Source organism: Trichomycterus rosablanca, chromosome 27 (genome assembly GCF_030014385.1).
Source record: "Trichomycterus rosablanca isolate fTriRos1 chromosome 27, fTriRos1.hap1, whole genome shotgun sequence".
NCBI classification, from domain to species: Eukaryota; Metazoa; Chordata; class Actinopteri; order Siluriformes; family Trichomycteridae; genus Trichomycterus; species Trichomycterus rosablanca.
In genome coordinates this window covers 1,007,161-1,023,657 of record NC_086014.1, presented here as the reverse complement: position 1 = coordinate 1,023,657, position 16,497 = coordinate 1,007,161, and the positions used below count along the sequence as shown (strand labels likewise).

General features: G+C 39.8%; 2 protein-coding genes and 2 long non-coding RNA genes across 5 annotated transcripts in view; all 4 read left to right on the top strand.

Annotated features, from left to right (window-relative positions):
- The window catches only part of vps35 (VPS35 retromer complex component), a 54,294-nt gene extending 47,481 nt beyond the window's left edge, over positions 1 to 6,813 (top strand). The window contains exons 20-22 of one of the 2 annotated variants that reach the window (XR_010007823.1): positions 1,806 to 1,895; positions 2,177 to 2,311; positions 6,341 to 6,813. The gene's annotated coding sequence lies outside the window, so the exon portion shown is untranslated. Of the gene's footprint in view, positions 1 to 1,805; positions 1,896 to 2,176; positions 2,485 to 6,340 lie in introns of those variants that run through there. The other variant, XR_010007822.1, reaches the window with a different exon arrangement.
- Positions 6,814 to 9,383: 2,570 nt separating this feature from the next.
- On the top strand, positions 9,384 to 12,552 carry LOC134303826 (B-cadherin-like). The gene is made up of 11 exons (XM_062989251.1): positions 9,384 to 9,499; positions 9,609 to 9,678; positions 10,122 to 10,213; positions 10,295 to 10,450; positions 10,596 to 10,743; positions 10,869 to 11,041; positions 11,212 to 11,340; positions 11,468 to 11,653; positions 11,753 to 11,997; positions 12,083 to 12,225; positions 12,317 to 12,552. Exons 1-11 carry the CDS (start codon positions 9,455 to 9,457, stop codon positions 12,550 to 12,552), a joined length of 1,623 nt encoding a protein of 540 aa, XP_062845321.1. The 5' UTR covers positions 9,384 to 9,454.
- Positions 12,553 to 12,961: 409 nt separating this feature from the next.
- LOC134304283 (uncharacterized) lies at positions 12,962 to 13,829 on the top strand. Its single transcript, XR_010007799.1, has 3 exons — positions 12,962 to 12,994; positions 13,484 to 13,543; positions 13,662 to 13,829. It is a non-coding gene; the product is annotated as an uncharacterized LOC134304283 (long non-coding RNA).
- A 616-nt stretch (positions 13,830 to 14,445) lies between these two features.
- Positions 14,446 to 16,043, top strand: LOC134304315 (uncharacterized). Its single transcript, XR_010007813.1, has 3 exons — positions 14,446 to 14,863; positions 14,949 to 15,043; positions 15,165 to 16,043. It is a non-coding gene; the product is annotated as an uncharacterized LOC134304315 (long non-coding RNA).
- The last annotated feature ends 454 nt before the right edge of the window (positions 16,044 to 16,497 follow it).

Here is a 16,497-nt window from a genome sequence, read left to right as displayed (position 1 = left end):
ACAGTCCAAAGGTGTACTGGTATCAGATTCCACTAGACTCATTCTTGCTTGAGTGAACAGCTCTGGATTGAACTGCAACATCAATCTAGGCTTTCTTGGGCACAAATTCCCACAGGCATACTTCTCGTGAGCAGAATACTTCAGCTTACCCAGAAGAGTGGTTGTTCTAGCAAAAAGATCACACAGATGTGTCTCTGTGTTAATAGCATTTGTTTTTATTAATGGGAATAAAGCAATTGTAGTCTAGTGGTTAAGGTACTGGACTAATAATCAAAAGGTCGCAGGTTGCCACTTCTGGGCCTTTGACCAAGGCCCCTCAATTGCTTGGACAGTACACTGTCACAGTACTTTAGATAAAAGCATCTCCTAAATGCCAAAAATGCAATCAGAATAGCGATGATTATACAAGTAGCCACGATAATAATAATAATTTGGTTTCTCTGTTTGTTTTGGTTAGCAGGTCACCAGCTTATGTCCTCTTCATACCTGAATCAGATCAGGTACACTCCTGGCTGGTGGAACGGTTCTTGTTTTGTGCACTGAGTGGCGCAGGTGGATTGGATGGTCGTTAACTACTTTCTGTTTGCAAACGCCTGCTAATCGTTTAGCTTGTATTAACTCGAACAAAAAATCAAAAGACTGTAAAGGATACTGGAGCTTCATACAAAGCTCTTGGCAAATGTGTGTGTGTGTGTGTGTGTGTGTGTGTGTGTGTGTGTGTGTGTGTGTGTGTGTGTGTGTGTGTGTGTGTGTGTGTGTGTGTGTGTGTGTGTGTGTGTCTAGTGTGTGTGGGCCAGAGTGTGAGCAATCCGGATTATGTAATATGGTTACAGAATCAATTACGTATGAGTGTCGCTGTAGTAGAATATACTTCACAAATACTCTTTATTACCTCAGAGGGTTTAGCTTTTCCTTACTTACAGCTGCCCAGCACGTAAAACAGCACCGGTGAAGGTACACCGTCGTAAAAATTATTTGTTTACCAGGTCAACTCTCACCACCAAGGATCGAACTGTCCCTGGATAGGATAGGATAGGATAGGATAGGATAGGATAGGATAGGATAGGATAGGATAGGATAGGATAGGATAGGATAGGATAGGATAGGATAGGATAGGATAGGATAGGATAGGATAGGATAGGATAGGATAGGATAGGATAGGATAGGATAGGATAGGATAGGATAGGATAGGATAGGATAGGATAAGGATTAGGATTAGGATTAGGATTAGGATTAGGATTAGGGTAGGGTAGGGTAGGGTAGGGTAGGCTAGGCTAGGCTAGGCTAGGCTAGGATAGGATAGGATAGGATCGGATCGGATCGGATCTCCTTGAGTCTGAACACTTGAGTCTATCCTTGGCGGCCTCGTCTGAACATAAACTCTTCAGCAGGAGCCTCATGAATTGGCTTTGTTCACCGGATTGATGATTTACTCTTCATCTTTTGGCAATCTCACAGATTAATCTGTTTTCAGGATGCCTGAGGAGCATTTGTGGACTAAAGTTTATTTCCACAGCATTTAGTGACCTTCTAAAGAGCTGACGATGCTACTAAAACTTCATCTAGAAACAGTCGTGTGATGATTAGTGATGCTGGGCCGTATCGCTTCACATCACAGCCTGACCTCACTAATGCTCCTCCAGCTGAAATAAAGTGAAATGAGGAGTGAAGGCTGTTGTAGCAGCAAAACAGGCACTAATTCTACATCAGTACTCACGGATCTGGATGTACTGCTGGGTTTTGCATGTTCTTTGTGCACTATTAAGAGAACTGATGCCTGTTCTTTTTACTCTCATACTCATCAGAACAAGAATGAAGCTAAAAATGAGAACATGTGCTGCTTTTGTGTAGACTTCTGGGTGCGAGCTTGCTCACCTAATTGAAGCTATTTGCAGGTTTGTTGGATAAAGGTTCATTCATGTAATTGTAGCGCTAATCTTCTTGGCCTGTCTGCTAATCAGGGGGATATTCACTGTACATAATTGCGCGTCTCAAAGAATTTTAATTTCCAGAGCTTATTTAAAGCACTAAGCTGCGTCTAAACAAAGTTTTCCAGACAGACTGTGCTTTTCTGTATGTTGTTTTTCATCGTCTATAATAAAATCATTAAACATGGAAGGAAAAGCTCGTTTATTTGTGTAACCTTTTATGTTGTTGTTTTTGTTTCTCTGAATAGTTCATCCTCATAAATAAGCATAAAGAAAACAAAGCAAGGGCGCTCCTGCATCAAGGACACTTCAGACGAGGAACCTGGACCTGCAGAATGAACCGCAATCAGAAGACACCAAAGGCCATACAAGGAAGTTTTACCGTGAGTCTCGTGCCAATCATGTGGGCTCTCGTTAAGAAATCATTAGAAATGATAATTCTCAGCCATTATGTGGACAGTAGATACAAGCACTGCAGCTGATTAAAAACTAAAACCTTTTCATTATGAGTCCTGAACCCGCTAATGAGTTCTGCATGCAGTGATAAATGATTTTGAGGGACTTTTCAAAGTCATGACTGTGACTGTCATTCAAACGTGTGTGAGCCGCTCATTTTTTATCTTTGTTCAACACTGACTCTAGTAACACACACACTTAACTACACAGAATGTGTTTGGCTCACATCTCAGGCACCTTTGTTTCATTTTGCAAGGTTTCTACGTGGAAGACGAGCCATATATGAGTAACAGGACTGAGTTCTTAACCTAGAATTAGTACATACATGAAATATAGCAGCATGAAGAACATGCTAAAGCACGAGAACGCTGAGGACAGTCTAGTGATTTATCAAGAAATGTATTTTTATAATAAATGAATTAGAACTAAGAATAAATGTAGGTAACAGGAATGAACGTGGAGACGAATCTTCTCAGTCAGAGCTACAATATTATCATACAGGGGGAAAAGGGGGAACCTACTAATGCTCCTCCCATGACCTTCAGTAGATACAGATAATAAACATTTCTGTACAGAATGGGACTCGATTGATGAAAATATTTCCACATGTTTATTATCAGAAGGATGAATATGTGAGGGTAACAGGACTGAGGAACTAAAACATGGATCTAACCACATTATTCTCCATTTCTGATGGAAAATAAAGATTAAAAACATAGACGGGATCTTGAGTCACCAAACACTGCAGGAAAAAAGGATTTCTGATAGATTTTACTCTTATATGTCATTGTAAAGTGTTGTGTTAGAGTGGACATGAACAAATACTGTTTATTCAGTGTTATAGGGAGTTTTTATGAACGTTTTCTATTATAAATCCTAAATTCGCAATCAGATGAATGTGCAGGACATGTGCTTAATTAAAAATGCATTTAAAAGTTAATTTTTATATACATTTATACATATAAAGTCCTGGGGATGGAAATGGTGTGATGATTACTGCTTGTAGGATTGAGCCGTAAATGCTGTTTTGATCACAATCACAATTTTTTACTTATAATGTCAAGTAAAATAAACGTAATGTACGATATGAGCAGTGAGGTCGGCTTTAAAAAGGCTAACACACATGACGATTATTACTACATATATGTATTAAATCCGTCTGTAATGACTTTATAGACAGAACGCATTTCGGCACCACCCCCTCCGGCACCGGTCCTGTCGGTGTGAGGAGCACATGGTGTGTGGGAGGCCGCAGATGGCCACAAACCATAGCAGGTCCATTCAGTCCATCAAACGTATACTTACGATCACTCCTTACTGACTAAACCTTGACCACAGACTTGGATGTGTGATGTTCTCGGTGGTTTATGACGCTCGGCCTGCGCTTTGATCAGGGCGGAGGAATTAAAGACAGAGATGATGATGCAGACGGAATAATAATTCAGAGCTGTAAGGCTCTATTAGTTTATGTCAGGTATTTTAACTACTCTAACTGTTCCACTACACTGACATACACTATATGGCCAAAAGTATTTGAACACCTGATCAGGAGCTCCTGAGAAGCTTCTCATCAGACCTTGGAGAATGTCTGTGTAAGGGAATTTGTGCCCATTTGTACAACTGGGCACTGATTTTGGCCAGATCTGATGAGTGGGGCTGAGGTCAGAAATAAAATAGACTAGATTAATCCTAAACTGCTAAGATCCAGGGAGAGGTTCATAAAGCGAGATCGTCCAGATTAGTCACAAAAGGCCAGACTTGTACGACACCACCTACTTCATTAGTCGAGTCCTCATTTTCAGCAGTTAGGAGAGTAGCGGCTTCCATCGGCGACTCGCGGCTTAATGGGGGTTCATTGTGGACATTCGGACTAATTCAGGTTGGTCGCCATGACAACTCAGCATGAACGACGGGCAACCGTCTCGGTAGAAAGTGGCACCCAGACCCAAACGTGAAATACAATAAAAAACGAACTTACTGTGAAGAAAAGGGCGAGATGAGCAGAGAAAACTGCTGCACTGAGATAAGGGGGGGGGACGGTAAAACAGAGCTGCTGGAAACCACACCGGTCCTTCTGCATCATAAACTGGAACAAACTGGGATGAAAACAGCTAGATGAGACTGAGGATGGATAGAAACAACAGATGTCTTTAAATGACACGTCTATATGTTGTTTTAATCTCTTGACCTGACTGTGTAACTGAATCAGTGGCGCTTGTGGGGAGCAGCATCTCACCAGGACAGTTTATGGACAGTTATTTTTTATGTGTGAATATTCCTTCTAGATATATTATGCAGCATGGCATCACCAAATGACAGTCGTGAACACTTTGCATATCCGTTAAATCAGCAGTGACGCCTGACGTTTTAGCATCTCTGCTTGTACTTTTTGTGAGAGGGTGTAAATAACCCTGGGTTGAGTGCTACACTGCTGCAAAATAGCATTTTTCCTTTTCCCAATTTCATCTGTATTTGCATATTTGTCACACTTGTATGTTTCAGGTAAAATACACTAGCACCCCAGAGCTGGGATTTTAAATACATCGTATCGAATCTCAGCTCTGCCGTTCGGCTGGGCTGGGCGGCCACATAAACAACGACTGGCTGCTCTTCATACATGGTTAGGGAGCCGGGTAGGGAGCTCATAACTGATGCAATTACGACCTCTGCTGGCTGGTTGATGGCGTCTGCACAGAGTAGAGGAATAATTCTGATCAGGGTGTGGCTCTTCGTACACACGGCTGATTCACATATGAACTCGGCTGGTGCAGGTGAAAAAATGCAGTCGGCTACTGCTCACGTATCAGAGGGGACCTGTGTCAGTTCGCTGTCCGCAATCAGGGGCGGTGGTCAGCACCAGTAGAGAGGAAGCATAATGCAACTGGGTAAAAATTGGACGCGCTAAAGGAGTGAGAAAATGCATTAAAAAAAAAAACTACCTTTAATACTAGATGGAAAAAACAATTATTTAAATGATGATTTAATTGATTGAATTCGGATGCTGTTATAAAACACTTCGTGCAGTCGGTTTATGCAGCAGGACGATGATCCCAAGCACACAAGCCACAAAATAAACAAACTGAAGGTTTTGGAGTGGAATAAGTCCTGACTCGAATCCCTTTGAGATGCTGGAACTAAAACCCATCCATGTGGTGGAATTAAAACCATTCTGCGAAGGAGAGTAGACCAGAATTCCTCCACAGCTGTTAATACCAAGGGGGTTACAAGCAGTTATTAGGTCTACAGTTAATAAATGGAACTTGATTTAATATAGGGAGTCGTTTAAATCTGCATTTTGGCAAGACGGATTAAGGAGGTTAGTTGGAGGGTGGGTTAAGTAGCTGGGTCAGTAGGCAGGTAGGCAGGTAGGTGTGTGGGTTTGTGGGTAAATATGTGAAGGAACAATTATGTACATAGGTGGGTGGGTGTAAGTAAACATGAGCAAACAAACAACCTTGAACTAAGTGAGTGTTTATTACTGTACTGATGTTTTAAGAGGAATCTGTGCTTGTCGGGTGTTGACACCCAGGGAGAACCTGCTAATGTATCATTTGAAGTACTTTTTAACCCCTTTACACTGTAGGTTGTCACTTAGAACCCTGTTGTAATAAGAACCAGTGAATCTTTATGTATTTGTATTCTGTGTATGGAGTAGTACTCTATACTCACCCAAAATGTGCTGTGGTAAATAAATGACTCTCTCCTGCCACCTACTGTTTACAGCTCTACATAAACTGAGGCAGGGATGTCGAGCTTGTATCTTAACAGGCCTCATCACTAAATTTACAGTTTGCTGGAGGCCCAGACATCAAATAGTCAATCAAATATGTTCAACCAAAGCGATTATATTGAAGATTTAAGTAAACATTACATGCATTCATCATTTTAGTGTACAGACATTGAACATCTTTGCTGACCATAATAGTGTCAATTTCTGGCATTTCATTTCCCCCCAGAATTCAGGCACTGCTGTTACAGCGTGACTCTTCACCATTACACCGAGCAGATACTGCAGATAAACGTATTAGCATCCAGTCTGACATCCTGCTGCTTCTGTCTGCATCAGCTGTCTATCATTCTGTTTACTCTAATCAGCCATAAAATATATGGAGTGTCGAACCGTGCGTCAGTCTTCGTGTGAGTCTGTAATGCCGTGTTTAGTGTTTACGCTGACGAGCCGCACGAACCTCATTTTGCTCGGGCTGCGGTTCAAATCAGCCGGAGCGCCGCATGAACGTGACAAGTGAAAAATTACTTTAAAAAAAAAAAAATGTGTAAAGTTGATTACAGAATGGATCCTAATCAGCCCCCCTCCTGCTGGAAGCTTCCTCAAGTGGTTAAAGCATCAAAGCAATTAGCCACTAGTTCTTAATGCATGTGAATGTAAAACTGCTGAGTCTAAATGTCATTACTGAGGAATAAAGTAAAAACAAAGTGAATGAATGTTTCTCTCTTTGGGATTAAAATCACCATATTAAAAATGATATCCATGTCTTGTCCCTTTTGTAGCTGAATTCCACTATATAAGATTTAGATGTGACTCTTGTTAAGTATAAGTTTAATTTAATCTCTTACTTAATGCACATTAAGGTTAAACAAGGTCTTATATCCTGTTTAGATAAACTGTAGCTGTAACTCTTTTGTAACTGCAGTTTCTGATTCCAGAGCTCGTGTCCCAGCAGGTATACAACCAGTTTCTGTTTCTCGGAAAGCGAATTCCATTTGACGCGTCTCCCAGAATGACTCCCACTGAGCTCTAAGAGGAGAAAATAGTTGCCTCAGAGGTTTTGGAGGTTTTTTTAGACTGTAATTTTTAGAGCATCAATCAGTAATGTATTAAACAAAACATCAAATCAGCCTGCAGCGCAGGAGAGAGAGATTATTCACTGGTGAAGCAGGTCAAGTGGATCCAACTATTTTTGTAAGACAGAGACGCTATATAAATCAAAACTTAATCGTCTGTGTAATTATAAGAGTACCTTGACATGCTGCAGGCTTTTAATTAGTGTTAGCATATTCATCCAAAACACACACACACACACACACACACACACACACCGTTACATTTCTGTGTACTTCACTTAAAAACAAACTTGAACAGGGGTCAAGTAAATATTGTAAAACATTTTATATATATTTTGCATTTTCTCCATTTTGCTCCCTTCTAACAAGTCCAATTGCCCGATTGCATCGTGCTTCCTCTCCACCAATGCTGATCCCCGCTCTGATTGAGGAGAACGAAGCAAACCCACGCCCCCTCCGACACGTGGGCAGCAGCCGTATGCATCTTATCACCTACACTTTGACGAGTGCAGTGCAGCTCAGCACTGTGTACGGAGAGACACACCCTGAGAGCACTATTTTCCCAGTCTCTGTGCAGGCACCATCAATCAGCCAGCAGAGTCATAATTGCACCAGTCATATGAGAGAGACTGAACAACAGGCCAATGGTTGTTCATGTGGCCGCTCAGCCTAGCCGGCAGGTAGAGCTGAGATTCGATACGATGTATTCGAGATCCCAGTTCTGATTCCAGCGTGTGTTTTTACTGCTGCACCACCTGAGTGACCTCATTTTAAAACAGTTTTGACTCCGCAGTTGTTCTCCAGCCTGCGCTGTGTTCAGAAGATCTCAATCTGTGTCATCCAGGTCGGGTTCGATGCTGAATCCACACACAATCAATCTCAGTGTGCAGTGAAATGAAAGAGAGGGGGGTAAGGATGAGAGACCCTATAGAGAGCTCATTAAAAGTGCAGTGGTGAACCAGTGAAGCACACAGGATTACTGGATTTAACTCTTAGTAGATAGCTCACAATCAGTTGTAGCCTAGCAGTTAAGGTACTGGACTAATAATCAAAATGTCGCTGGTTCAAGACCCACCACTGCCAGGTTGCTGCTGTTAGGCCCTTAACCCTCAATTGCTCAGACTGTATACTGTCACACTACTGTAAGTCGCTCTGGATAAAGGCGTCTGCTAAATGCCAAAAATGTAAATGTATTTAAACACATTTCTGCTGGTTTAATTTTAGGCTTTTTTGTTTGTTGATTTCTTCTGGTTTTACCTATTAATAATATTTGTATCTCTATCTATAAATAAATATTTTTATTTATTTATTTATTAAGAATTTCAAAAACAAATTACATCACTTTTCTACATCGTCGCCTTCCGATGTATTTTTCTAGCGTCGTACCGACTTTTTAATTCCATCAGCGAAAAATGTTTCTGGTTGAGCTCGTAGCCACAGATGCGCCGCTGCTTTCACATCATCATCACATGAAAATCTTCTTCCCCTTAAAGCTTCCTTATGTGTCCGAAAAGGTGTAAATCAGATGGAGCTAAATCCCAACTATCAGCGTCTCTCTCTCAGTCTCTCAGACACGCCCGATTCCTCCTCCTACTACACCCTCACCACTTATAACCACAATATAAATGTGAGGAAATCCCTCGTATCTTCACATACCAGATTAATCAGTTTAAAACAAAGCTCAACTCTGGTGTCTAGAATTGACAAGACTAAGCTCTGAATTACAACAAGTTGCAGTAATCATGAACTCTTTTAGACTCGCCTTATGCGCATTACAGTAGGTTTTTAATAAACAAAAGAAAAAATGAATCAGTTATATTGTTGTGAATAATAAACCAGGGATCATCTAGAGCAGCTGCAACCTTTTCAGATTTCTTCTCTCGCATTGTGGTAAATGATCCCACTTTGCCTGTGGATTGGACTTATTTTCTATCTTGCTTAAGTGATTATTCCTGTAATTTTGACCTAATAGTTAAGTTTGCTTGGAACCTATTTGCATGGGCACACACAACATTGGCATAAAAAATTCAAGTATTTTAGTGTCTAGAGATGGATTTATAAAACTGTGTTGTTTCAAAAACTATTCGATATTTAAGTCTCACCAGGTTTTTTTTTTTTTTATTGGGCAGATTCAGCTCACGGAATTCACACTGTTAGTGTCTCTGTAGTGGCAAACAGGAAGGAAGAACTAAGCACATATAACCCAAGCACTGTTACAGAACCAGATACTTTTCTCATTACTTCTGAAAAGAACACATTACATCCTGATGGACTTAACAGTGACTTTTAGTCTCGCCCTAATGTTGCTTCAGGTGAGTGCTTAGATCATTCTGCATTCTGTTCACTGCATTTAATATATTTTAAGCATTTTAGAAATTAAATAGAAATTAAATTTACTTTTTATTGAAACATCTATTTTAGATTGTGGCTATCAGAAGTGAATTATTTCTATTTAACGATGAGAGCCCTGAACATGATACAGCACATGATGGTATGTTAATATATGTTAATATAATGGATGTTTTTGTCTTTACGTTCTTTGTAAATAATGCACTTAGTACAGTATGAGTTATTAATCTACATAAATGTAATCATTTTTATTGCATGTGGTGTTTTAATTTATTTTGATTAGTGATGTTAATAAAATGCAGCGTTTTTGTTTATACATATAAAAAACAGAAAACACACACAAGTGAGGTTTAATGGCAGTCTGGATTTTATATTCTGTAGAACCTTTAAAACTTTAATGCTTGGGAAAAAAGCTTTAATGCTTTTAGTGGTTGTGGGGAAAAGCCTTTTTAATAAAGACGGCATTAATTTTGTTTATTATATATTTAAATATTCCTCGTGTGTGATGCCAATGAAAAATTACTCCAGTCTTTTAAACTCAGTCAGGACTACCTGTTCAACTTTTTAAGTGTCCGCGTTTTTCAGGAGGGTTGAGGAGGAGAAAAAGAGAGTGGGTGATTCCTCCAGTCCGTATTGCGGAGGAAGGAAAGGGGCCTTTTCCCAAGCAGGTGGTCCAGGTTAGTGTATGATTTCCTAAATGAAGATGAAGTCTCTCACCAAGTATCTGGTTTAAACCTAAATGTCATGTGTGTTTCCAGATCAAATCCAGTTATGCCAAAGAAACGACGATGGTGTATGAAATCACTGGTGAGGGTGCAAACCTGCCTCCAGCAGGGCTTTTCACCATAGACAAAGTCAGTGGTTTGCTCTATGTGTCAAGGCCTGTAGACAGAGAGGCGAAACCTCGTTATGTGGTAAGTGACTCTAAAAGTTCTTCTTTCCTTTAGTTTGGTTTTATCAGTCTTGTAGCGTCTATTAGTAATCATTTACTGTAGGCTCTACAGAGTGGCCTTAATGCATTGAAGTCATATAACGTTTCTATTTTTCTGTTTACTCCAGCTTCAGGCTAAAGCTGTTTCACCGTCTGACCCCAGTATAAATGAACCTGCCATGGAGGTGATCGTGGAGGTGACGGATGAGAATGATAATAACCCCATCTTCACCCAAAATCCTTTCCTTGGCAGCGTACCAGAAGTTTCAAAAATAGGTAACTTAATATAAAAATGATAATTCCTCTCCTAAAACTAATTGATTTTAGACAGTGTTGATTTTAATGTTTCCTCTTTCACCATAAGCTCAGAAATGAATCACTTCTATTACTTTATGTTCCAGGATACGAGTTCATGACAGTCACTGCCACCGATGCGGATGATCCCGACACTAGAAATGCAGATATCAGATACACCATTATCAAACAGGATCCACCACTTCCAGAAAAAAACATGTTCGATATCAACCCTGTTAGCGGAGCCATCCGAGTCAATGCTAATGGGCTGGACAAAGAAGTGAGTGCAAAGATCAAGAGCCAGTCAGATAATACCCCACTACTGTTCTTTTCATTTGCCAACATTAAACATCATAAAGAATCTTATATAATTTTAGGTATTTACATAGAACATTAAAAACAGCTTTTTAAAATTAGAATAATTTAAAATAACTTTTCTTTATCTTTAAGAACTATCCAAAATACATATTGGAGATTCTGGCAGCAGATCTGGAGGGTGCCGGCCGCCGAAATACAGGAACAGCTGTTATTACTGTATCAGACAGCAACGACAACGCACCCCAGTTTGAAAAGTCTTCGGTAAGGCAATAACTAGCTGTGCTTTAAACAAATCTATCAGTATGGCTGCAGTTTATATAAGCTAGCACTCAAATAAAAAATACACCTGGTTACCTGTATATTTAATTCAGACGATTTTGTCTTTCAGTACAATGTGTCTGTACCAGAGAACCAAGTGAATGTTGAGGTGGTGAGAATGCTCATCACAGATGGAGATGAGGAACTCTCACCTGCCTGGGCAGCAACGTTCAAGATTGTTGCTGGTAACAGTGCTGGATTTTTTAACGTTAGCACTGGTCCTAGCAAACAGGAGGGCATCATTACTACTGTTAAGGTAGGGTACCGTTCCAGTTCATGTGGGTTTTATCAGTAATGTGATTCTTGTATTTATTTCTTTGTTATTTTTTGGTCTCCTCCCTTCCTCATTATTTAGCCGCTGGATTATGAGAAGAACAGAAAGTTCGTTCTGGAGGTTGCTGTGGAGAACGAAGTTCCTTTTGCTTTACCCATGACCACCTCTACTGCCACTGTCACCGTCAACGTTCTGGATGTGAACGAGGCTCCTGTGTTCAACCCAGTGGAGAAGGAGATTTCCAGAGCTGAAGATCTGGCGGTTGATAGTGAGCTGACCGTGTACACCGCCACCGATCCTGACATAGAAAAGTCTCAGAAACTGACGTAAGAATTCGATTCTTCACGACTAAACTGGTGCCTGAGAGAGAAATGAAGACTGAGTTCTTTGGTACGGTGCTCTGTATTTCAGGTATCGTGTGAACAGTGATCCAGCCGGCTGGCTGAACGTTAACAAATCAACTGGAGTGATCAGGGTCAAGAGTCTAATGGACCGAGAGTCTAGTTTAGTAAAAGATGGCAAATACAGAGCAACAATCTTGGCTGTTGATGATGGTAAATGTTTCTGTGGAAGATTTTTGATTACTCGGAGAATAAAAGTTGAGCTTTTCTTGTTGATGTAATGAGTTACTGTTTTTTTTCCCAGATGACCATCCAGCGACCGGTACAGGAACTCTTGTAATTCAGTTGTTGGATGTAAATGATAATCCTCCCACCATCGAACAAAGAGAAATTAAAGTTTGCAATAAGCAGTCAGCCCCGATGACGCTGTCTGTGACTGATAAGGACGGGCCTGAATTTGGTGCTCCATATAGAGTGGATCTGCAGGGAGATAGTAGGAACAACTGGACTGCCAGGATGAACGATACAAGTGAGATTTGAATGATGTTAAATAACTTTAAATGTTTAAGTTAAATTGATGAGGGAAAAGCTTTAACGTCTGACTGCTGGGACACATTTTGGTCATGTGGTGAAATTAAAATGCAAATACTCATAGTTTACAATATGACAGGAAAATTACACTGTGTATACAATAACTCACTAAATAAAACTTTGGTCTGATATATAATCATAAAATAATAAATGTTCTCGCTATTGTTTGTTCCTGCTGTAGAAACTGGAATTGTACTTACACTTTTGAAGCAACTCGAGCAGGGCGAATACAACGTCATTCTCAGGGTGTATGACAACAACGACCTCGCGCAGGACAACACTGTCCTCGCCACTGTGTGTGACTGCACAGGAGAAGATGTGAAGTGTTCAGAGAAAGCTGTGGCTGGCTTCTGTCTCCCCTAAATCCTTATAGTTCTGGGTGCTCTGCTGTGTAAGATCTACCTTTTTGTCATGGTGCTCTGGAACTATTTGACAGTAACATTAAGTACAGTGTGATGGTGTTTGTTTTGTGATGTTACCATATTAGTCAAAATTACATAGATACATAGTGGAGGATCAAATCCAAACGCTGTCATTTCAACCCTGCATTGAACCCAATATGTCCACCTTATATCAGATAAGTGCATCCCCTTATGTGTCCCTACCTTATTAGCCATTTTATCAGGTACATATATTATGTAGGTGCACCTTGGTGTTCGATCTCCTGCACAACAACATTGAGATGGTAGCCTGTAGCCCAGTTAATGCTCATATCAGCAGTTCACATGCTACGTTTTCATTTTATATTGCAATTAACCAGTTGAAGCTTGTTAATTGCTGTAGATAATTATATCTAATGTGTTTAAGGGAAAACTTTATTTTTAGTTTGTACATATATTAGATCGTACATATGGAAATAATAATGTGCTTCTCTGTACAGCTCTAGTCTTGTTCTAGTAAAAAAAAACATGATGAGGACGGAGATGGACACAATGATCAGGTTTGGTCATTAGATTATATAAATGGATTGTTATATTAGTGTGTGTGTGTGTGTGTTTTCTTTATTGTTTTTACTTTATTTGCATATTTCTCTCTTTTGATCTGATTTTTTTTAGCAGGTTTGACTCGACCGTTCTACACAACAACATTGACAACCAGTCTGTGTTTTGCAGTGATGTGACTCCGACCTCTACGCCTGCACTGAGAAATGAGCCTGCAAACCCAAATGAGATCGATACCTTCACCTATTAAATACTGTGCTTAGTTAAATATACCCTGGTGAAAGAAATTGGTACAAAAGATATATTACATTTGAAATTTTCATCAAAGCCCATATTTGGTCGCTCTTGATTTATTTGTATCCTAATTTTAGCAGTGTTATAGCAAATTTCTTTCTGGTTTTTTTCCCAAAAAACTAAGAATTGTTTGCATTTTTTAATTCATACTGCCCGGTCAAACATTAGGGTTGCTGTTTGTTGAGGTTTGGACGGTTATGGTTTTAAGTTTAGTTTTCAGAGTTTAATCTGGAGACACCAGTGATATTTGGTCGCATGTATAGGAATGTGAAATGACGTTAAATGAGGTACTTTCCACATTTTTCTGTAATGTCTGCTTTTGCCACAGCTAAAATTTCTTGGGGTTTTTTTGGTGTAGTTCTTCTTTCACCTTCTTTCAGTTTCTGCTCATGCTGAGTGGGATCTTGTGGAGGGTATTTAATGTGTTGAAACAAGTTAGCATTTCTTCATCATGCCGTGATGTGGCTTTTTATCTCACAATTTTGCTGATAAAATGTTAAAACCCTTCAAGTGTGTTTACACAACTTGATTATGTAGCTACTGTTGCTATCGTTGCTGTTTGTAGGTGTTGATTTCTGATATTTCTTCACTGTGCTTCAGGCAAGCGTCTTCTTTCTGTTCTTATGTTTTAAAGTTTGAATCCATAAGTGATTAAAGGCCACAAGTGATTAGTGATTCTAGACAGACTCTCCTTATAGAATTATAGTTTTGCCTTTAAGTCATTTAACATGTTTTTTTTATTATTCTTAAGTCCAGCATCAGTCTTAAGGCTTTTTACCAACTGACCTCAGTATTAATACCCGCTGGATTATGAGAAGAACAGAAAGTTCGTTCTGGAGGTTGCTGTGGAGAACGAAGTTCCTTTTGCTTTACCCATGACCACCTCTACTGCCACTGTCACCGTCAACGTTCTGGATGTGAACGAGGCTCCTGTGTTCAACCCAGTGGAGAAGGAGATTTCCAGAGCTGAAGATAATCAGCTGACCATGAACACTTTCTTTTCATAGACGAGTCTCAGAACTGACGTAATAATTTCATTTTGCTTTTTAATTAACATTAATAATTATGAGTTCCTTTCAAGGTCCATTAGAGTTATTTAATGCATTTCAGTGAGTTTCAGGTATCATGTGAGCTCTGATCCGACAGGCTGGCTGAACTGATATAATTCAGTTAATACAAAGCAACAATCTTGACTGCTGATAATGGTAATTACTTTTCTCAATGTAACAGCTACAACAGTTTAAAATGACTGATGGGAACATGTCTATAGGGGTTAGAGACATAAACATATTTCTGTAATGCACTTCTGGTTTCCTGTGTTGGTAGGTGTCGTGCTCAGGGTGCCTCACACTGTATAGTGCGGCGGCAGTGTTTACCAGACTGGAAGTGTGAGAAATGTCACCTCATACTAATTTAGACTATTACGGTGTGTACTTCTTCATTCCTTTGTCCACATGCGTGCAGCTCTTTCGTGCTTCGTTGATAAACCACTTCTTCATATCTGTACCATCACTATCATGTCTGTAATGTAATACTGGATGGTAACAATCTAGCTGGGGGCAAAACTGCCCCCTTTTTAAGCAAAGTGTTTGCTGTTGGTGAAAAGACCCCACAGAGCTTCTAGAAAAATGGGGCAAGGTAGCAAAAACCGTTATTAATTTAATCTGTTTGCATTAGACACCAAAGACCTGCTTGTGTTACCCAACACATTGCCGGGCCTAGTTTTACAGTGATGGCACCAAATCCTGTATCATTACCTTTCTCATCTCATTACATTTCCTTTTGTGCACCTTTTATCAGTCAGTTGTGGCCAGTGCTCTTTTCTTTGGAGTGGTTTGCTGGGGTGAGAGTGCTAGAACAATGGACTCTAACCGAATAAACAAACAGATCAAAAAGGCCAGCTCCATAGTGGGGTCTGAACAGGACTCAGTTCAGCAGGTAGCAGAGTTAAGAATGCTCACAAAGCTTAACTCAATTATCAAAAACAATTCACACCCACTTCACCCCCTGGAGGTGTTTCGACAGAGCACCTTCAGTCACAGACTGATTCCTCCTAAATGCAGGACTGAACGCTACAGGAAATCCTTTCTTATAACTGCAATTAGACTGTTTAACAATTCACAATAATCCAAATTAATCATTTATAAGAAATACCAGTTCTGTATGCTATGCATGCACATTAAACCAATGGTTACATATCTCAATAAATGCTATTTTTTTTTGTATGCTATGCATACACCATAAAAAGTTTACATGTATATAGTACCATACTGTACATTTTTATCTTATTGCTTGCTTTTACACTGTAAGTTAATGTTGTATGTATACAAGAAGTTGTTGTTGTGTGTTGTCTGAGCTGCTGTAACAAAGAAATTTCCTGCAAAGGATCAATAAAGAATCTATCTATCTATCTATCTATCTATCTATCTATCTATCTTTCTTATTCCCTAAGCGGCGCACTGCACACTTTTGCTGTGTTTGGCTCGAGATCTTTGACACTTTGCCACACCGCTCAAACCAACTGCTGAGCGAAGCGACGATTTGTGCTGAGGCATGCGATTTTACCCCGTCCTCAGGGTTTGAATGTTTACAATGTATACCTACCTACTGTCACATTTTTACGTCCCACATACATTGAAACGTGCCAGTGGTAGTGTTT

What these genes read in the sequence shown, in the direction of transcription:
- LOC134303826 (XM_062989251.1), top strand. Translation starts at nt 9,455, where the DNA reads ATGGACTTAACAGTGACTTTTAGTCTCGCCCTAATGTTGCTTCAG. An exon ending in CCCAGTTTGAAAAGTCTTCG is followed by an intron (nt 11,341 to 11,467) that starts GTAAGGCAATAA and finishes TTTGTCTTTCAG; the next exon opens with TACAATGTGTCTGTACCAGA. An exon ending in GCATCATTACTACTGTTAAG is followed by an intron (nt 11,654 to 11,752) that starts GTAGGGTACCGT and finishes CTCATTATTTAG; the next exon opens with CCGCTGGATTATGAGAAGAA.